The 23,384-nt window shown below is 37.0% G+C and overlaps 1 protein-coding gene across 3 annotated transcripts in view; it reads right to left on the bottom strand.

The window, feature by feature from the left end:
• Positions 1–1,882: 1,882 nt before the first annotated feature.
• ASCC3 (activating signal cointegrator 1 complex subunit 3) overlaps positions 1,883–23,384 on the bottom strand; it is a 253,611-nt gene continuing 232,109 nt past the window's right edge. For all 3 annotated transcript variants that reach the window (XM_082276623.1, XM_082276624.1, XM_082276625.1), the window contains exons 38-42: positions 11,213–11,364; positions 10,558–10,708; positions 4,533–4,739; positions 2,573–2,748; positions 1,883–2,480 (exon numbers count right to left, since the gene is read on the bottom strand). In XM_082276623.1, coding sequence (XP_082132749.1) covers positions 2,345–2,480; positions 2,573–2,748; positions 4,533–4,739; positions 10,558–10,708; positions 11,213–11,364 — 822 coding nt within the window. In that variant the 3' untranslated portion in view covers positions 1,883–2,344. The remainder of the gene's footprint in view (positions 2,481–2,572; positions 2,749–4,532; positions 4,740–10,557; positions 10,709–11,212; positions 11,365–23,384) is intronic.

Below are 23,384 nucleotides of genomic sequence, written 5' to 3'. Positions count from 1 at the left end.
GGCATAGCTCTTTTTCCTAATTAATTAAAATTGTTGAGGGACAATGCATTGCTTCAGCCAAGTTTTCCAAAGAAAGGACTTAATTTCCATGAAAATTTAAACTTCCAAAGTAGATGAAACAATTATCTTAAAAATGGACTAATTAAATGTGTGAATAACCAAACTATTGCCTAACAATTTGAAAAAAAATCTGTTTCTTCTGTGACACAACACCGTATTATATTGATATAGTCTAAATGGCAAAGGCGGTTTTTGTGTCATCTATCATCTGTAAATTTAGTGAGAACGTGGGATGATAATAGAAGAAATTGTTAGGTACATTTGAATAGGTAATATATTACCTATATATAATAATGAAATACAACATTTTTAACATAAGGGGATGAATACACTCAAGTACAGAATTGATCATTTTCAAATCGCTTCCCACAATTTAGAGGTGCCAGATATGAAATAAATTACTGGTTAACTACTGAGCCTTTGAAATCAGCCAGCCTTCTGCTTGCTGCAGTGTGATGTTGCCAGCAGGTCGAGAGAGCTGATCAGCACTGGTGAGGCCATACTACTGGAGCACCATGTCTGGCTTGGGGCAGAGAGACACAGACATGTTAGAGAGAGTCCAGCAAAAGGCCACAAAATAGGTGATGGAGTGGCTGGACCATCTCTCACATGAGGAAAGGCTGAGAGAGCTGGGACTGTTCAGCCTGGAGAAGGCTCAGGGAAATCTTGTCAGTGGGTATCTGAATGGCAGATGTTGACAAGGACACAGCCAGGACCTTTTCAGTGGTATCTGGTGTCAGGACCAGAGGCAACAGGCACACCTGGAAACACAGAAGGGTCCCTCTTGAACAGCAAGAAATACATTTTTTTACTGTGAGGGTGACCAAACCCTGTCACAGGTAGTCCAGGGAGGTGGTGGAGTCTCCATATTTGAAGATGTGGTCCTAGGCAGTCAGCTCCAGCTGGCTCTGCCTGAGGAAAGGGGTTAGCCCAGACAACCTCTAAAGGGCCCTCCCAAAATCAGCCATGCTGTGATTCTATGCAGGTGGAGCATCACCAGTGCCATTTTTTTCCCGGAAAGCTTCCAGGTAACAACTCTGCCGTATTCTTTCATCTGGTGAAATACAATGGAAATGACAGCAAAATGATCCCTCGGAGAGGTAATGCTTATCAGCTCAATGCAAAGCTGAGCAAGTGCAAATATTAATATTCAGTTTAAGGTCTATATCTGAATGAAAATGCACTGATGTTTCTGTAAGTATGTTGGCTCCAAGTACTTGCTCAGCATCTTGAATCCTCTTAAGACTTGAGGACTGGCCTCAGGATGTGTAGTCTCATCACAAGATAGATGCTGCTACCTTCTGCCTTCAGATTTATACCTTGCAGGTACTATCACAGACCTGGGCATCTCTTAGACAATATCTTTTACCTGGCAGAACTATTCCTTGCTCATCATGCCTCCTGTTGCAACCCCCATTTTTGGAGCCTCATGCCCCCTTCTTTACAGAACTTAATCACCCACTTTAGCACTAGAACAGGACACCCAATTTTACATGCCGTAGTCCTACAAAATTCAGGAAAAAACAGTAAGGAAATTGCAAGTATGTAATATATATATGTGTGTGTGTGTATATATGTACGTACACACACGTAAAGAGTAAACTTTAATTATTATCTACATGAATTGCATCACTGCTACACCGGAAATATTTTTTATGATTTAGCTTGCCCTCATAACCAGATTTACTGCTTATATAATTAATATAAATTTGTGAATTTTTTCTTTGGATTATCATTTTCAAAATGTACTATGCATGAAGAGGATTTTGTTACTATATCTCCCATATTTACACCTAAAAATACAGTGCAAAACATTCTGGGAATATTTTTATTAAACATGAAATATAACACATCCATCAATATTTTCAGCAGCTCTTAGATCAAATTTTGTATTTTTCCCTATAAATTAAAAAAGTTGACTATTTAAACACCATTAATAGACAGGCTATAGAACACTTTTCAAAATGAAGACGATAGCCCTGAATTTGCGCAAATTGCAGTATTATTCAGTCTTTTATTTTGATGTCTTAAAATTTAACTAACAATCTGACTTCTGAGAGAAGAAAGACAAAACAAGAAAAGACAAATCTTCATAAAGGAGTAAGGCCACTGTGGCTAACTGGGTGTCATCAGAGTAAATACAGCAGTCACTTCCAGTTTCCCCGTTGTCTTGAGGTTTGAAATTGGTTCCACTAAGGCAGATGCATTTTTGGATGTCCCAGAATGACCAGATGTCTTAGTTGCAGGATCAGTTCTTTTGACTGAGTGGACCTTCCAGACAGCCCTACTTCAGAGCCACGTGGCTCTTGGGCTCAGTCCCCTGCGTGGTGCCTTGTGCCGGTACAATGTTCAGGTAAATGTCATACTGTTGGTCCATGCCAAGGTAGCTGTCGCTCATGAGATACAGGGTGTAGATACACCTGAAAGGCAAAAGCAGCATTGTTAGTTCGGGAATTGGGTCTTGACTACTTGGAAAACATAATAACTAAGAGAATTTGGAAGTTTGTCATACTTTCCAGGAGTTTCTGGAGTATAAAAAGCAACGGAAACAGTATTTCGATTTCTGACATATCCAGTTCTTTTCAGGGCAAGGAGTTCTTTTTTATCGACTTCTCCCAATATCAAAAACCATCCTTCATCCTTGACTTTGGGGAATCGAGGAGCCATTGCTTTACTGTCCTGCTTGCCCTGTTGAGGAAGAAACAGCTTAGGAAAACTAGAAATCACCTTTCCAAAATGTCATTTTTCCTTGAATGAAAAACACCTCAAAACCACCTTGCTGTCAATTGTTAGGTAAGGCTATAAATCAGCCAGACTAAAATAGTGTTATTTCTTTCCAGAAGAAGGGTTAAAAAAATAAAATAAAAATCACAGTCCACAGAGAAAAATTCAGAGTACCAGGTATTATTCCACTTATTTCGTAAACTACTAAAACTTGAATGGAAATACTATCCTCTTTCTGTAATTTTATCTAATATATTCCAAATACAGAAGGGTTAATTGTAAACCTAACATCTTTAAATAAAGCTGACCAGTATTATTCAAGTTTAATATAAAGACAAAACAAGCACTTATTTATTTGAGCTTGATATATCAAAAGGAAAGATTATTTTAGTAATTCTTTAAGACAGTGACTTTACTGCTGGAAGCTGAAGACAGAATGAAGCCTACTCAATCAACATTCATTTCGCGTTTTGTAGAGGGAAAGGTTTTACTGAAGATTTGTATGGAAGAAAAAACACCACCACAGCAATGAAGCTTTAGAAACAGTTTGATCCAGCTGTTTTTTACAAAAGAGGGATAAAATTCTAGGAGAGGTTTATAAAACAGTGATCACTGCATGAAATGCTTCTGCTCCTTTCTTTTCCATGGCTTCTATTTAGGAAAAGTCTCTGCCAGTAGCTGGCACAGCAAATAGAATGATGTATGGATGAGCTTTGACCCTTTGTCCTTCCTAAAATAAGACAGTTTCCCTTTGCAACTATGGTGAATCTGGTGTAGTCAGGACAAAAAGTCTTTTGGGAAACAAGAATACTTTTCAAATATAATTCTTAACTAATGTAAGATAACTTCAGGAGTTTCAACAGAACACATGTATCTCCACTATTATTTTTATCAAAATGAAATTGTCTTAAGAGTCTCAGAAGTAACAGCTAAAACTGTTCTCCACTTTTGCCTTGAGCTCTAATTCTGGGAATTAAAATTCTTAATTATTTGAAATGTTAGAGAAATTAATTAGCAAAATTATAACCATGGTGGTCCATACGCTGCTCATGGTATGTAAATGACAGGACAAGGCATAGATAAGTGAGTGACAGCTCCAGTGTCAGCAGTGCCCCACACGAAGGCAGGCCCAACTCTCCCCAGAGCCGACATGCAGGTACAGCCAGGTGCTGCTGCAGGGGCAGAGCAGCTGGAAAAGGGTGCAGCTCCTGGAGTTTCTGGCTTGGCACACCAAGACTTGCTGAGAGTCCTGCAAGCTGACTGGCCCAGGAGGCAACGGGATGTGCTTTAAATGGGCAAAGGGCTGGGACTGAAATGTAGGTGGGAAAGAACTGTATGTGGAAGTTGTTCTAGGAGCTGTTCAAAAAAGAATCAGATGTAAAACATAAGGAAAATATTCTCAGTAAAGGCCTGAGGATGTGTTACGAGTAGAAACATATTTATAGGTGTGAGTCTGGTATGCAGTTTGGAAGCATCTGTGAATGTAATTGGAAAGCTTATAAACTAGTTTGATTTTTTTTTCATTGACTTGGTCTAGGATTTTACCTTAAGAGCCTACTTACTATCCTATTGCAACCTGAAAAAAATTTTTCTTCACTACTAATACAGAAGAGGCTTTGAAAGTGTTTATAACTTACATAATACTTAAACCATAAAGAAACCTATTATACTGTACAAAGCATCATTGATAATGTAAATGGATTATTGGACACTTGTGCACTTGGGAAGGAAATGATAAATTAGTCTACCTGGTACCCCATCTGGGCTCTGTGCAGGTTTATTTGGAGCACATACTCTTGATCAGCATGCAGTTTGATCCATCTCTTGTCATCTCGTGTGTCTGTTGTCAGAGAAGGAACAGGTACTTCATTCTGTGGCTGAACTGTATCATCCCAGCTGCCCTTAATGCTCAGACTGACATTTAGAATTGGCAAACGGCACAAGAAATTCCAAGCCTGTAGAAAAAACAGATCCCTATGGATTACAAGATAATCTGTACAGTCATTATCACTCTAACAACAACAATTCAATGTGCAGTTTACATATTTTTCTATATTAATAATATTTTATTGTGTATTAGAATATATGTAATCATACAACTCTCAATCATAAGCATAAAATACCTTTCATTAACCTCTTACGCTACTTTCTTCCTCGCAAACAAAACAAATGTGAAACTCCTCAAGCATGTTCCACATGCCATACTAAGATTACTGATGTCTGAACACAGGAAAAATTCCTTACTGCTCCCGATTAAAGTATTTTTTCCCTATAAGCCACTTAAAAACTAATATAATTAAGTTTTAAATTAAACTTCCTTAGCATAATCCATAAAGAACAAGTCACTGCAGTGCTAATTAGCAATAGGCAAACCTCAGAGAGTTCAGAGGATCAGTTCAGATAATTAACCAAAAGTTCAACTGCATATCCAAAGTTATCCCTACTTTTTTTTTTTAGGTTTTCTTGCATCGATCTTCATGAACTCTCCCTCTTAGAATTCTCCTGAGGAATTTTAAGTCTCTGCAGTTTCTCTTGAACTGCAACAGGTCCTCAACTTTCCCTCATCCTTGTGCAGAGAACTGTTGTTGGAGGATACAATCTGTGTAGATCAACATGACACTCTCTTAACCTTAAAAAGGCATCCTGAATATGCAGCCCTATGTTTCTCTCATTTTGGTCTCTATCAGACAAGGAAAAGCAGCTCTGAGAAGCTGTGACAAAAATGGAAGGGAGCAATGTAGGCTTTCATTTAGTGAAAAAGAAAATTAGCACGTTCACTCAATGAAATCTGTTAGGAAAAAGAAATGGGATTGGCTGTGGAACGGAGGCAGTGATTTGTGGCCTTCCTATGGCTGAAAAACATAGATCAGGATGGCACTGGAAGATAAAAACAAAAGACCAAGAATCACCCTCTGCCCTGTTGTCTTTCCCCTCCACCCCCGGAACAGAACAGGAATCAGCATATATGAAAAGCTAGAGGGTGGGAAGGAGAAGAAGGAAATAAGAATATTGATCTTGGCAAAGAGCCATCAGATACCAAAATGGGAACTTGTGGGAATGAAGAGGGTAGGGCATAATCACATGGGCAATAGCATGGGACAGAGATGTTTTATCTGGAAAAAACAAAAGCATTTTATTTTTCAAGTATTGGTTTGACTATATTGTGTTTCAACAAAATGTATTTCCATTTAGATAGTGCTTGATGCATCTGATTAGTTTTTCTTTGCTGGAAGGCATAGAGGCCTAACGAAAGCTAAGTTTGCTTTTTGCAGACATCATTGCCACTAGTCATACTGACAGTAATAGTATATGTCAAAACATAATTAGGGATACAGCAGCCATGGTAAGCAGACCTAAGGTTGTGCTGCCCTCAGAAAGGTGGTGCTGTCTCTCTCTCCAGCGTTCTCCCCACCAGCTCGCTGTGCCCCTCTCTATCCCCGGTATGTTGGCATTGCCATGATGGGATTGTGCAGCTAGATGGATCAGCTTGCTAATCATTTTGGTGACAGCATGAACTTAGATCAGCTTAAAGCTGATTGTGGAAACATATTCTCTAATCCTGTGACTCTGAATAAGCATGAGCCTTCAGTGCCACTGAAAGAAGTGGTCCAGCCTCCTCCCCTGCTGGCACAAGCATTCACATAGCCACTTGGCTACAGGCCATTTTGACTGTCAGTGAGAGGGTTGATAGGATTCCTCCCTCCTCCTCCCCTTGTCCCCAGATGCTCATTCCCACCTCCTTGCCTGAGGCAGACACAGCATTTGTGCAGCTGTGCGGTGAGCTGGGTCAGAGGAGGTGAAAACGGCACGGGGAGGGCAGGACTGCCCATTTCGGCTGCAGCATAGGCTTATTTGGATTAAAATGGCTGCATTACCAGAGCCTGGCTGAACTAAATGAGAAAACTGATTTCAGCTACCAACTAATCTCTCTCTCTCTCTCTCTCCTCTTCTGTGTATTGCATGAACAGCTGTGTCTGTTCAGTGCAGAAGATGGGGAGGGCCAGCTGTGAGCGCTCAGGAACTGCAGCGTAAAAGCAGGGGACACAGATGAATTGCACTGATGTTCTTAACTGTGTCTTAGCTAGGAAATGACAGGAAAACTGTAACAGAAACTAAACAGCTAGGACTTTAAGGAAAAATACATCTGTCTTTGTCCCAACTCTGAAAGGAAATGGGGAAAAAAAGGCAGTACTTCGAAAGAAGGTGAAAAAAATACCACCTACATTCTTAACTAAGTTGTTGTTGCCAGGATTTTGATACATTTCATACACAAGACTACTAAACCCACCTCCAGCAGATCACACTGGATGACAACTTGAGTAGTAACATCTCAACTGGCAAATGATTTTACGTTGAATGTAAAGGTTTTTAAGAAGAAACTTAGAGTAGGAACTCTACAGACCCACTGTGTGAGAGTGTCTAAGCAGGGTATTTCTGCTGACTTCAGGAGAGGAACCCTGATACAAACCAACGTGGTGATCATCTCTTTGGCTGTACTTTAGATACCATTTACCTTGAAAGCTTTTATGTGTCTCAAAGGACAAGAACTGGTACAAATATGTTAGAACAAAGTTTAATTTCAGCAGAGATCATAATTTATTAACTCCTGTAGTGGCAATACTTGTTACCTTCATCATAATCTGGTGAAGGTTATGATTTGGGCTGGTTTATACCATACAACCCCAACATAATCTATTTGTCAAAGGCTGTCATGTCCTCATGTAGCTTTCATAATAGAAACAAACAAAGTAACTCTGAGTAACTTTCTAATTAGACGAGAAAGTAGCTTTAATACGTCATCCTATGTTGGCTATTAACTGTTGTATTTGATGATCTTAAAGGTCTTTTCCAACCTAAAGGATTTTATGATTCCTTGATTTATCAAGTCTTGTATATCTGAAAATCAAAGGCAAAGTTAGTACTGCTTGATCATTGATACAGTCTGCACAGCAGGAGGCCTTTTTATCATCCATGCAATGTGGGGAAAATGAAGAAATGCTTTTCTCACCAAAGAAAAACGTCAAGTAGTAGCAGGTGAAAATGAAAAGAAGATTATAGGAACACAGATACTTCCAGAGTAAAAGTAGATAATACCATAGTAGAGATAATATTTATTTATTTTCAATCTTGAAGTTTCTTTTTTCTCTTTCAAAAATATCAATATCAACTTAATATTTTACAAGGTGCCTAATGCTTAAGTGACTTAGATACTGAAAAAGATTTGTTAAAGAAGTATGATTCACAATGAGTCACTGAAACAAACATAGAGCTTTGATCAGAGCTTGGGGTCAGTCTAAATAGTTTGAATTTAGGCTGTCAGCTTTTAAAGCTCCCCTGACTTTCAGTAAGGTTTGGAATTATAATACTAAATTCTGTAAAATTAAAGTCAGGCTACCATGTCACTTCGGGTTTTTTTGACAATTTTTCTGTTTTTTTGCTGTATAGGAACACACAAGCATATATGACCTCCTTTTAACTATGTCAACATATCCAATATATACATGCACATATATGCTATACATATACATTTATCTACCAAGCCCATAGATTCAAGTCATAATGAAATGAAAAATTCTTCACAAACCTTTGGGAACATCATTAGTATTTTTGCCCATAATCTGTCTCCCCAGGACCTAGCCTGATATTCCAAATCCATGAGCAGCTTCAAGAGCTGCTATTTAAAAATTAATTACCAATCTGCTTAAAAGGCATTTTCTCCCTTCCAAATGTAAACTTTCTTCCTTTTCCCATCTGCCTGAAATTTATGTAAAGCTTAAGCTGTTTTTACCAGTTTCTTGCTAATAATCTTTAGCTTTAAGATATGGGTTCAATATACTTTGAGTAAGAAGTAAAATGTTTTTTAGGAAAAGAATGGTTTTGGCAATTTAGTGGTATATTTACCATTTTATTTGACTCTGTTCATGTCTGTCAAAAGGCTAAGCTTAAACTCTGTAGCCTAGTATTCTTTCTTTATAGAAAACATATCATACAGATGCTGAAGAATTTTTCTCTTGGTTAGCCCCTGTCTATGTGAGAACTTTAAGACTTTACATATGAAGACACTCAACAGGCAGTCTCAGTATGAATTTTAATTTTTTGCAAGGTATTACAATAGGTTTTGTTTTTTTTTTTTTCCTGTAAAAAATAGAGTAAGGAATATAATGTATTGGTATAAAGGTTTCACATTTGTCATGCCCTATAACAATACAGTCATGGCTTTGCTATACCCAATACAGCCATTCCCAGCTCATGGAAATGAAACTTTCTCCTCATGTGATGGCAAGACATTATGTTTTTCCCTCTTATATGCATCTGTATTTACAAACATAGATGTATAGAGGCATAGAGTCATTTGCAGTGTGAACGTACACACCACATACACACAAGCTATTTTTGAAGAAACTGCTAAGACATTTCAATACCAGCCAAACATATTTATCTGAGGATTAATCTTCATCTATTGAATCAGACGAGAACACTGCCATGCATACAATTATTTAATTAGCAGCCAAATCCTCTGCCAGTCAGCAGCCGTTCCAGGCATACTGATGGGGCAGTAGATGCAAATCTCACAGTAGTACTGCTTTTTCTCATTACTACTGCAATTAGCACTTAAATTGATGCTTTAAACATACTAATTTCTGGAATAATTCAGGATTTGTATGTTACCTGGGATCGCCTCACTGCAGAGACGACACCAGATTGCTACGCAAATTGAAGCACTTTTGAGCCAAATAACCATCATCATATCAGACAGAGCCAATTTGCATTTGCTTTTAAAGATAACAGAATGGCAATTTATGCAAATAAATTAAGTAAGTTTACTTCTGAGTTCTCCCTGAACTAATTACAACAATGTTCTAATTTTTTATCACATCTAAAAGTTGGACTTAAATCAATGTGTATTATGTTAGAAATCTGTTGTTAAAGGAAGCCTTTTTTTGATGTCAATACATTTTCTTAATTCAAAATTTTGATGTTAATTTGGTTACAAATGCAGATATCTGTTATAGACATTTAAGTACTTTTCTTCTTGTCCGCATACCAGTAAAAGGTTTAACTGAAGCTGAACAGTCAAACACAGGATATATTGCTGTCCTTTTAAACATTCAAATAAAAATCATTTGAAGCATAGCTTTTTAAGTTTTCATCTTACTTGAAATCAATAGGCTTAGCATGTGATGAATGCTATGGAATATAGCTGTCCTTTGCTGCAAATGCCTTGAAAATCAAACTGAAAACAAGACTTTAGTAGCTCAACATTTTGGAATAGTATTTTTTTTCCCCCTCCCCTGTGAAGTATGAAATTTTCATCTCCTTTTTCTGTTTCAAATACAAAATGAGTGCTGGATCTTTTACTAAGAGTATTCTCAGAAAAAACGGTGTTTGGCAGACCACTTCAGAAACCAGCTATGATGACATTTGCAATGCATGTATTCCTAGTGCAGAGCTATGAAAAGGTGGATAACACTCAGCAGATTGAATGACCTAGAGAAGCATCTTTAGAGCAGAGAGATGTGGTAATATCAGCCATAAACCAGAGTCTGTTACTGCTTAGCAGGGAATAAGTGAGAATAATATTAAGAAAACAAGCAGAGAACAACCTTTGTAAAGCCAGCAGTACCTTGAAATTAGAGCAATGAATGTGTTGCACTTTATACAGAACGTCACATGATACTTACTGAAGGGGACAGAGTATTTCTTTTCCCAACTACTTTTCCTTTCCAATCACATGTGATATTTGTGATAATGATCACAAATAGAAAGTGTTACCTGTGAAATGTGGGCTGCTTGCAACTCACTGTCCACAATGGAAGCAAAAACATTCTCTTTTCCTTCACAGGCAGCCATTAGTTCGGGAAGACACTCGATAGGTCCTTGGTAACCTCCATGCACACTCTTCCTTTGGCCTTGGCTCCACTTCCTGATACAGACAGCAAAACATATGCCCAGGGAGGGAAAGCAAACATTTGTATTCAGTTGTTTTGGTGGTAAAATTCAATACTGTTTTCTGTTTTTAAAGAGTGGTCATTTACTTTTGGTTAGCATTATCTATGCATCATCTAAGCATCTATAGAGCTTTGCATTATCTATGATGTTAAGATGGATACTAATGTAGTTTTATAATAGATTAAAATAAAGAGATAATTAACATACAGAGTTAGATTTGTTAGCACTTGGAACCCTTCCAGTGGTCTCTTGTTAATTTGTCTGGAATCACGGTTCTCAAAATAATCCGTGGGGGTTAATTAATCAATGAATATTGAAAACAGAAACAGAAAATCCATTTGGCAAAGCATCACTGTGAAAGACAGAGTTCTGCTTCTGATTTGTTAACATTCTTGGGCCCAACAATGACATTCAAACAATCAGCAGCAGGAAGTGGAAAGAAATTGGAAACCTGCTAATGCTTAAAAGAATTACATACCGAAAAAGGTAAAGATGCTGGAGCTCTATATTTGGCAAAGTAAGCAGGGATGAGTCATGTATCCATCTACCCTGAACCACCATCTGCACCAGGTTGGTTATGTTCAGAGCAGTCACCAGCCAGCCATGATGTGCTGCAACATCCAGCATTGCCTAAGCAAAGGAGACACAAAATAAAAACAAAGAATGCAAATGTAATTGCATACCTGGTTCATACAAGGAAGAGCATGTATTTAATGTTTAACATTAATGTTTAATGTGAACATACAGTGATTTCTAGGCCTTAACATAGGAGTTTACTTCAACCTTTATTGATGGCAGTTAGGCACCTTTGGAATTAACCTTGAAAAAAGATGAATTAAATCCTGTATCATTGTCATCAGCTCTTACTCTTGAAAAGGTAATTTACACAATGGTTTTGGGGGTGAGAACTGAAGGTAGAATCTTTTCCGTACTAGTAAGTGCTCTTTGACATAACCCAGCCCAGAATGAAGGGAATGAATCTTAACACTTACTGTAAAGGAAAAGGTTAAAATTAATGGCAGTATTTGTTTATATTTTGACATGAGACCTTTCTCAGAACTACATAATTGAACTATTTAAGAACACTACCAATGTACTTACATTTGTTCAAAAATTAATACAAATGTCATTTACCAGGAGCAATTATTATTTCCATTTGAACTAAGTACTTAAAAAATCCCTGGAATTGGACTAGATAAAAGCACTAAAATTTAGCTTATTAGCGTATTTGAGGTTTTGTTTAACACTGACACATAAGTTGAAATCTTGAAGAAAGCTTACAAAATAGCTTATATTTTACCTAGGGTGAGTAAAAGCGATCAGAAACAAAATGGATTTCACCCTTTGCATTGTAAACAGTTGACTGTCTTGAGAATGAGGGATGTTTGGCTGTCTCTCCTTTGGCATCTCTATCCTGATCCTGAAAAGCTTTCCCAAAGTACACAGAGAACACAAGCAAACAAAAAACCCCTATCCAGCTATACATCAGACTTCGAAGTGTTAAAAATCATCCTGCCTTCCATGTCTCATGAATTTCCATTCCACCACTACTTCCCATATTTTGACAATACAAATAAGAGATATACTGTTGGTACCATTAGCATAAAGATCTAAAGCTAATTCAATATGGATTTTGCAATGCAAATGGCCCTATGGGCATGAAAAAAATGGTTCTGCTTGCTTTTTTTCTTGACTGGACTTACACTCTGTTTGGTTAGTCTGAAAGTGAATTTAAGAGTTCTTCCAAGGGAAAAAGAACCAAACATGAATTTTTTGTTTCAATTATTTTTAATAGTAAATGCAGCTATTTGGATATATAGTATACTTTTCACCCTGTCTAGAGTACATTGAAAGAATGACTGTGATTCATGAAAGCATTTTAGCTGGTGAAGAAAATGATGCTATGTTAGTTGTCTTGCTTATTTTGCTCTTCAATAACATTATGATCACAATAAAGTGTGGGTCCTCATATTACAACATTCATTCATATTAGAGTAGAAAGTCATATATTTAACAGTAGTTTGTAATTTAGGGAATTCTGTGTTTGATTAAAATACTAGAAAATGTTTTTTTTAAGGAAGCAAGGAACACTGATATATTGAATCTGGTATATTGAACGGTTTCAACACCTTTTTAAATACCATCCTGGTGTTAGGAGAGTTGTAGTTTGATTTTAGGACCAGGCTTCAGATGTTTCCATGGGTTTTTCTTGTAAACACAAATGATATTGTTTGATACTTAGGCAGCAGATACCTGCACCATTTTAACTTATTTTCCAGCCACTAGTGTAATGAGGAGAAGCTGTCTGTGTAAGTCTTTACATTTAATCAAATGTTTTACAGACAAACAAAAGGCAGCATTTACTTAAGGCAAACTAAACAGTGAAATCTTCTTTAAACAAAGGAGTTGTTTACACACGCAGAGCTATTTCAATTAAATTACACTGATTCTGGAGAAATACTGACTTTAAAGACACAAGTTAGTTTCACTCCTCGCCAAGTCACACAGTTTATTTTAGCAGTTTACAATGCAGTTTCAACAGGTTTTTTTTCCAGATCGGGGTGATAAGATCAGTGACAGAAAAATATTTAAAGTGTTACCCTGTATTACACAAATGTTGTCCCATTTCTCATGAATTGTGGATAAAGTGCCTTTCAGCTAATAAAGATTCAGATTTAATATTTAATTTTTTTTTGTAGGAAAAGTCATAGCACCCTAAAACTCTCTAACATTCCTAGTGACCCTAGAACCAGTACCTCACAACACAACCTTACTGGTTTCCATTTTCTGTCTTTTCACTTGGCTTGCCAAAGTGATTTCCATGTAGGACTGTTTTCAACAAACAGAAAATAAAATTGTTAGAAATCACATTTGAAAGGAGCAGCTTTGTGGCCTGCAGATTTATATGTTGGTTCACATGACATTTACTCACATAAGGATGGAATTGTTCTCAGCATCAGACTGGAGTCAGTCTTTGAAAATTACAAGTCAAGCTGCTCTTTACCTGATTTCACATTTTAAAGTATATTGAAGACTATCCATACAGTACGGTCTGTGTTTCGGAACAGTCTGTGTTGCTGAGACAGTCTGGTATCTGCCTCCTGTTCTCCACTACCTGATTCTTGTTCTTTTCTGCTATTCTGACAGCCTGAAACATCATGTTCCCCCATATGATACTGCTGTACATATGTGAAGAATAATGGGTGCACAGATATCCTATATTTTTCATAAGCAACAAGAAGAATACACTAAATTGTATTTTTAGTCAGCGTGAAGGAGTGGTATTTCATAAAATGCTTCTGAAGACGCACGCATAACACTGTTTATATTGTTTTCTTTCTTTCTTTTTTTTTTTTCCAAATCTATCCCTCTCTCCCCTTTTAAACAGAGGTTTGAAAAGGGGAAAAGAAGACTGAAGATGTAAGAGAAAGATAAATCTAAAACAAGCTATACTCTGAAATTAACTGGAGGATCCTTTCACATAGAAAATCTCCTAGAAATTGATAGAGGCCTGCAGATAGATATCCCGTAGGGAGTAAGGAAAGCCTGTGTGTGTGAGACTCTGTGTTCCACATTGTTATAATGAATCCACATGGCAAATCCTCTTTTCCTCCTTATTTTCTGCTTCTTCACCCATAGAATTTATTCACAGCATCTCTATCTGGATGTGAAATCCAAGACAGTGACATTGTGAAAAAGTCAGAACAATGGTAAAGTTGGCTTGTTTCATCTGCTGCCTTGGAAACCTCCACATGTTTCATTTTCCTCTAAGTGAAAAACACAGAAATGCTTGATACTTAAATGGTTACTGAAATTCCTATAAATACTCAAGGTAACAAATTAAGTCATTCCCCTATCTCCAAATGTAAACATAAACAACTAAACAAAGAATATAATACAAAGCACAAAAAATTAAAGTATTTAATATTTATATTATCTGATGAATAACATATTTAGTCTCTCTAGTTTATCTAGTTGCTACCTGTTTGGTTTGTTGTTATTTTCAAGTACAAACCAGTATAATTTTATAGAAACTTGTGGCTTTTTTTAGCTCTTATTTTGCAAAGAAGTAAGTAAATTCTAAATAACTTTGAGCTGGTAAGACTGGAACAGATTAAGAGTATTATTCTAAATTGAGAAATGGCACAAATTGGTTACCTGCCTTTCTAATCTATGAATTTAAACCAGTACAGGGTAATTTCATCACAGAGAAAAACTTAAGAGGACAGTGAGTGCAAGAAATGAAACAGGAATCAGTAAGGATGCTTTAACTACAGAAAAGTATTTCTGTACACATATACATGTATTTTTTGGTAAACCAACAAATTAAAAAAAGACAAATAAACCAAAACAAAAAAAAAACCCTCTAAGCCCACAACTTTTAAACATAAAGTAGAATAAATGGGGTAAATAGATGGAGTCAAGGAAATTATTGATTGTCATAGTAGAAAATATGTTTACCATCATCTTATTTCGAGCTCCTTCTGTGCTTAGGAGAATAAAAGCAGACGTCTATACTGATATGGGTTTATATGAAAGATTCAAACAATAGCTCTTAAGCCTTCCAAATGTCATACTTGGTCAATTACGAAGTAATAATAGCAATTAGTGACACCTCCTTTACATTTTGTCTGTCACTATAAAAAATAGCTTGGCTTGTGCCAATGTGGAAAAAAACAACCTACTAACCATGGCAGGGGCAGCACAAAATTGCTGATGCTCAACAACTGATGTAGATGTTCTTGTCAGGTATGGCAAAAACTTTCATTCTGATGGCATTCAGAACTGAGTGTCAAAATGTTTGGATCAAAATCTGGCTATTGCTGTCATCATTCCAGGAGTGCATTAAGACCAAGCCCTCAGCATCTATGATCAGGTTTTCATCTCCTTATTTTTAAGAGCAGTGTCTGCTTATCCTTAAGTACGGAATGATTTAAACGGATCAAATGGTACCTTTCTGGTCTAACATGAAGCTGAGATTTAACAATCTGTCTCTTTCTAGCCAAAGTTATTACCGATGCTTGGAATTTAAATGATGGTTTATAATTCCCTAGTTTGAGGGGAAGCAAAGATGGAGGCAGGATGTGGAAGACGAGTGTGCGGCACACTCACTGATAGCAACACACTGCTTTTGTCTGGTGTTATTAAACACTCCCTGTGTGTGCTCAAAATAACAGATACTAAATTGTTCCATAATGAACATAGCCCCCCCCTCCACTCACTCCCACTCATTTAGAAGATTTTTCAGGCTACCAAAATATCCTGATTGCTAAATTCTTTATTCTAGAGACTTTTTACGAAGTTTTTATAAACACTGGTTTTGGTATTACTTTCACATCCTTCATTTGAAAGTCAGATACTCTGGATGACTGTTGTACGACTGGGTAGGTGGCAGGGGACCAGACTAAAACTAGCAGAATTTCTGATCTACTCAAATGACTTAAATAGCTTTTTCCTTTAAGATAAGCTATTGAAGTGTTAAAAGTGATACAGCTTGCATCTTATTAACACAGACTGAATACTGCTTAGAATAATTTCTTCTTTTTGAAGTCACCTGTCATATAACTGTGAATATACTAAGCATTTCAACTTAAATCCTGTAAATACAAATGTTAATATTTCGTGGATAAATTATATTTAAGGGATGTGACAATGAAACTATAATGATAACTGCTCTGGAAACAGAGGCAAGCTCAAGAAATGTAAGAAATGCCATTGCAGTTGAGAATTACACCTGTGATAACTCAGCTGAGTTGAGTGCCTACAGCGATGCCATTGGGGGTAATGACTTCGTGGATGGGGGCTGAAACTTCAGGTGTACTCAGGGTGAGTTCCATGGCTCAAATTTATCTACCCTTAAAAATTAATTTTATTTTTTGTATCAGTGCTTCACAGACTATGACACTTTCTTGAGTGCTTTTATTCATTAATTTGAAGTTTAGTCTAGGACTAGATTTCAGTTACATGTAGGATTTTAAATCCATAGAGCTATTAAAATCATTAGAATGGTGCCTACTTACAGCTGTTTAAGACTACAGAATTTATGTGACAAATATTTATAGATAATAGACAAAAGGGTATGCATTTTACCTTTCTTCCTAAAAACTATGAATTCAGAATAATAATAATAATAATAATTTTTTTTTGCACATGCTTCAAATGTAGGAAGCCTTCCAACACATACAATTATATTATGATCCACATGTGACTTGATATTCTACTAATAAAAGTAAAGTATTTTTTCAGATGTTAAAGCATGCCATGTACTTTAAGTTCATGTTTTTATATAAATCATGACTATGATGCTTCAATTACATATCTTAGAAACAGCAACTGACTTGAAAAGTTGTAATTTATTTGAAGTATTACAGAGAGTTTAAGGTCACTACCTTTGGTATGTTATATATCAGTGAAACAGGTAACTACAGAACCTTTGAAATTCAGAGTTCTAGTCCAAAATTACTTTTTAGAAATGTTTTAATCTGGGGAGGGGGAGGAGTTCTTTCAGATCAATTAAATCACCCATAAATTACACAGCTGTGTAGTTTCAGCCTACAGAGCATCCCCCCTTGCAGTTTATCAGAGATATAGTGAATAAGTTGTAATTAATCCTATTCAGAAGGCACTCCTTTTATACTGCCCTCTGTATCCCACTTCTCTTCACTTTTTTTTACAAGCATATTCAGTCCCCTCTTCCATATGCTCTGCTACCCCCTAAGAGAGACTAATTCTTCATCCTCCCATCATCATAAAGGTCTCACTGATGTATGCAAATTAAAACCTTCCTAGCTGCTTCATAAGATTCCTATCTCTGTATTCATCCTTTAGCCTCCATAGTAACATTATTAGTATTTTCAGAACAGAACAGAAAGGACAAACCATTTACTGTCTACATTAAGTGGAGTGCAACCCTTGGGTTCTTACTGATTTCTTTTAATAGTATTACAGAAACAAAAGCAGCTACAGTGTGATACCAGCAATGTAAACTTGGTGGGGCATAAGCCAACATTCAGAACTAACTGAGTCCCAACAGCCAATTTAACTTCAAATTACTAATTAATAAATAGATATTCTCTACTATACCAGTGAACTGTAAAAAGAATAAAACATTTTTGATAAGAATGTCTTTGCAATAAATCCCAGTTTCCTAACATAAACAATTTCTTAAAGCCAGCATTTGTTTCAAATATTAAACAAATCTACCAAAACCATGACAGATACACATCTTTCTCATAATAAATCTGTCCTCTTTACAGTTTAGAGTCAGCTTCAAAGTAGGAATGTAATATTTTGTCAATAATCAAATTTTTTTGAGTGCATTCACAAGAATCCTTTTCAACAGCAACAGTTATTCCCAGTAACTTTCTCCTGAACTTTTAGCCCCTTAAGGTTAGCATTCAGGAAGCTCAGCTGCTGTCTAACAAACTTAATTAATCAAAAAGTCATTTCCGAGCTGTAACTATGAGTAAAAGTGCTTCAAGTGTGCTAGCAAGCCTACAAGTTAATCAAAATGCTAATGCAGTACAAATTAAAGTTGTGATTAACATTTCACAGTAGCTGCTTAAGTGAATTGATCACACAAATGGGTTAAGCATTACTCATTTCCTCCAGCCCCTACTGGGAAAAGGTTTGTCATAGGTGGGGGAGGGATTATGCACAAGCAGCACCAAATCATCATTAAACCATCACCAAGATGCTTCCATACACCAGATCACTGATTATCCACAGCAAGCAAAACTCCAACACCAGAAAGGTAACCCTCCCTTCTCCCACATATATATATACCTACACAAGCAGGCAGCAATTCCAGCCCAATATGTCCAGGTACTTTCCCTACAAAGTGATCCATTGCTGTTTAATATCTGTAAATGAGCATTGCCACACAGTATAAGCGCTACAAGATTTTTTGATTATTCTATTATTTCCACATTCGTAATGTGGAATAATAGCCATACAGCCATGAAAGCAGCCAGTATTTAAGTAAAATTGCAAACATTGTGCTGTCACTGGAATATTACGGCATACACAAAGAATATGTGCAGCAGCAAGAGATGTGGCATCTGCTCTTCACTTGTTTCTGAGTAATCCTCTGCATTCTCAAGTTAATTTGATTCTCTTCCCTTCGTTCAGTAAAGCTGCCCATTTATTTATAGTTGCCAATGCAACCATTACACAAAAGCTCTTTCCCTGGACACTTCTGGACAAAGCTTACATACACAACTGTAAAATAGGCCTTTCCTGTACCTCCCACCACCTGTCAGCAAGCACCTCGCACACCTGTACTACCAACAGGCAATATATGAGCTTAAACCACTCTTAGGATCTCTAAGAACTTCTCCACTTCCTCATAAGCAGCAAAACAAAAGACTCTAGCGACATGGTTCTCCAAAGTTTTAGTGGCTGTTATGAACTGAGGAGGTTTGGGGAGGATGACAAGTGCAAAGCTGAAGGACATTCTCTTTCTTTGAGTCCCAAAATGGCAACATGGGCTCCTTTGCCTTTGCATGGCCAGAAGTACTTTTTGTGTTCTACTGCTCCTTCTGAGGAGCCACCATCATCCACCCAGCACAGTCTGCAGTTTAGTACAGTAAGTATTTCATACATAAACTAGCTCTTAGCTGAATTGGGCAGCATATTTGTGCAATATTTGACAACTCTGAACATGTACCGCAAAGATATTGCTCATAAGACCTCTAGCAAAAATGCAATTTAAATGACTAGAAGCAACTTATTTACTTTAACTGTTTTAGAATGGGTAAAGCAGTATTACACACATCACCATCTAGCTAAGGAAACACAGTGCTTAACCCAAAGAGTATATTCCTTTCCTGTAAAAATTAAGATTCTCCAGAGGAGTAACATGATGGGGAAAGATCAGTGACAGCATTACAAGGTCCTTGTTACAGGGATGTGCGTGTTTCCCGTGCAGATGAGTCTTTCTTCTGCAGTTTGCAATCTGTTTTCATGTCCATCTTCTCTCAATGCCCAGCTACCCTACTGAGATGTGTTTAACACATCCATAGGTAAACACTTCTCAAAGGTGAGGGCTGAGCTCCATGGCAGTTCTACTCCTGGCAATTTTAAAATATTTTATCAACGATTATACTACAAGTGGAGGCTTGTGGCCAATCCCAATGCAAAGCCAGCAACTGTCACATTATTTCTGAGAAGAGACTGCCCTGCTGAATCTGAGAGTGACAGTGTCACTGCCTCAATTATCCATTTCAATTAATGCAAATATAGGCAATAGTCTTAGAACAGCAGAGTAAGAACTGATCGCTGAATACACAGTCACAAAATATAAGGCTTGACAAAGGAAGAAAAAAAAGATATTAGATTTAGTTTCAGGCATTCTTAAATAAGATAGGAAAAAAAGGTGGAGTATTGTCTTTACAATAATAATTATATTTTATAAAAATATTAGAAAAATAGTTTCATTAGAATTTTTATTATTTAATGTTCATTCTCCTGCAAGAAATGGAAAAATGTTTGATTTTGAGCTGCTACTGGAGTGTTCAGCACCATCTTAAATGACCCCTCTAGTTTTTCCTCAGTAAAAATAACAGAGAGTGCTAGGCTTGAATAGAATATATTGTCTATTGTAACTGTACTAAAGGTACCTGAGGCAAATAAAAATTAAATGAGTTGGCCAAGGTCACATAGGAAGTCGTGGCAGTTTTTTTGAGCCATGGGAACCTTCTGTGCTTTATCTATGAGACCCTGTCACTGATAACAAACTAGATTTTAACTTGAGGTTTTCAGTGTAGAGCAGGGGTGTTCCCTCAGCCTAGTCAATGCCTCAGTGGCCATTCATTACAGAGATGGGAGTGGGAGCAGATAGGCATTCACATTCCAGAAGGTTATATATTGCTAATTCCCATATTTCTGCAGTAAAAGGAAAAGATTCTGCATTTCATCCTGGGTATATAAATACTAAATTTTATCTTGCTATAATGAATTCCACCTATATGTAACAAATACTAACCATAAGAAAACTGTAACAGAATATATTTCTTCCTTTTTTTAATGCTAAAAATTATATTCCCCTACTAAGCCACCACTGTAACTCCTCAAATTCTGTTGAATGCTAATGACTTAAATATTTCATCGTTCAGTATAAACAAGAGAATTCTAACATAGAGTCAAAACTTTAAAGACATCTCAGATTAATTTAAGAGTTGTTGCATAATTTTTTTCATTAAAGGATAGTGGAATCTTACCTGGAATCCAGCAGCTACATTTACCTATGTAATGCTGTTAACACGGTTTTCTGTCTGACCAGTAACAATACTCAGCCTAAAGTCACTAGCGAGGAAAAAGCCCAGAAGATGTTGGAGGAATGGAAAGGAGAATGAAATGTGGGATAGGAAAGGAGTCATGGGAGGGAAGGCTGATTCAGGTGAAAGACACCAAAGAAGACTGGAGAAGTTTAATAGTCTGTGATGGAAAGAGACTTGCTTACATATAATGGCTAGAGATGGCAAATCTGCACTGCAGGGGACCTGGGATAAAGGCCTGCTGTACAACCACCTATAAAAGCTCTTTGAAAGATCTTTCTTTCTTGTAACAGAAAAACGGTGCTGATATGGAAAGTCTGTTATCCATGTACCCACCAGCAAAAATAACAGTTTATGTTCAGGTCACAGTTTGAAGGTTAGCTATACAACCTCAACACTAAAATAATTCATAAGTAAATAAAAATTCAACGTAACTCAAAAACTGATTCCCGCCTCGCTGCTGTATTTAACGTTTGGTGATGCGCGAGCGTGTGTTCACACACACAGAGAACACCCACTGAATCTGCTCATCAATGGATCCTTCCATGCTCCAGTTCCTTTTCTCACAACTAACATCTTTTTTTCTACCTCTGCTGACCCAGAGTTCATCAGCAGGTCAGTGCTAAGGAAAAAGGTAACAACAAGTATTGAAAGTGTAACCCTGTCTATTGCTTAGATTCTGGGAACTTTAACCTCCGTTTGGAAAGCGTGACTAATAAGATGGAACCAATAATCTCCCGAGAGATGGAAACCATGTGCCAACTTTAAAATACAAAAGTGCTTGCATGTTTTTTTCTTTCTAAAAAAGTTTTTTTTAAAAGATGACTGCATATATAACATCATGTAGTAGTTAACCGATGGTTGGAGTGCCAAGGCATAGTATGGAATGGCATTTTCCTGAACTCTACTTCAGTTTAAAGGAACTGTTGAATATTTTGGATTTTTTTCTTCTAAGTGATTATTGTTTCTGAAATACCTATGATGCAGTATCAGGATTAAGAAAATACATTTCTTTGCAAAACAGAACAAATATTCAGCAAAATAATTACTGAAAATAGGATTTAATTTACATTTTCCCCAAATATGTAATTACCCCCCTAATGCTTACGCCACAAACATCTTAATGAACTTTAAGTAAGTGATTTCTTTGAAACAAAGGTGAATTTTCTCACCTGAGCAAGTGATGCTTTTCTCTCTTAATAACTGAATATATAGAAGATCTGTTTCTACACTTTCAGCACCATGATTTTATTGATTTGAAATATTTGAAATATACTAGCATCCAAGCACTGCTGGTTGCCAAGAGTAGGACTGTGTAGCAGTAACATCTGTGGTATTATTTGCTTCTTACTTTCCCTAATTTCAGTTTTGCTTCATTTGATATTAGTATTTTAAGCTTGTTTTTATTAGTGTAAGGTTGAGCCTTATCAAAATTGCTGGACACTGAATTGTCCACAGTATCTTCTCTGTCTAGAGCACTGATTAATAATTTCTCACAGAGCAGTTTTACAAACTGCCAGGCTTGACACAATAATGTTCGCAGTTACCATATTGCCAAGAGGCTTCAAACAAGAGCAAAGCTTCTGTCTGATAGTTGACAAATAGATGACTGAGGATATTAAAATTTGAGCAAACAAAAACTGTAGGAATGAAGACGTACTGGCTCTATTTTACAGATCCTGAACTCAGAAACATAAAAAGAGTAGCTTGTTAAAGGAAGCCTGGACTTCAAGAACCTGTGAATGAGTCTTCGTGTGGCTCTGCTAAAGGGAATAACTCTTCCCAGAAGAATCAGAGGGTCGGTTGTTTCCTGTGACAGCTAGAGCTCACCTTTCCTGCTGTAACTGTAACTGAGCTCTTCAGATATGGCAGCACTCTAACCTGAACTCCAATTGCTGCTTTAAAATTCTTTTGAGGTGGCAGCTGTGCATGTGATTGCTCGTTACCAGTACTCTCCATGGCCGGTTTAGTTTCTGTGGGCTGCAACCGCAGTACGGCTGTAAAAATCCACAAGTCCAGCTAAGTTCAAAATCCGTGCTTAAAAATGCGCTCTTTGACTCTGTAATAATTGGGATGTAGAAGACGAATCTTTACACTAGCTAGAGAAACTTAGAGAAAACCCCTGAATCTCATCCCGAATCACATTTCAAAACACGTTATATTTGTGCTTGGGAGTGACTACAATGCTTTTGAGTGCTAGAAAGGTAGAAGTACCCTGGGGAGACCAGTTCTTGGGGGTCAGCAAAACAGCCTGCAGGGACCACAGCCATGCCAGAACGACTCTCATACAACATTCCTGAGATAGAAGAAGACTGTTGCATACAAAGCAGAGGTGACAATAGATGCCTCCAGTCAGCACCACTGTTGTTAAGT

This window comes from Coloeus monedula (genome assembly GCF_965178545.1).
Source record: "Coloeus monedula genome assembly, chromosome: 2".
Taxonomy (NCBI): domain Eukaryota; kingdom Metazoa; phylum Chordata; class Aves; order Passeriformes; family Corvidae; genus Coloeus; species Coloeus monedula.
This window is presented reverse-complemented; position numbering and strand designations above follow the sequence as displayed.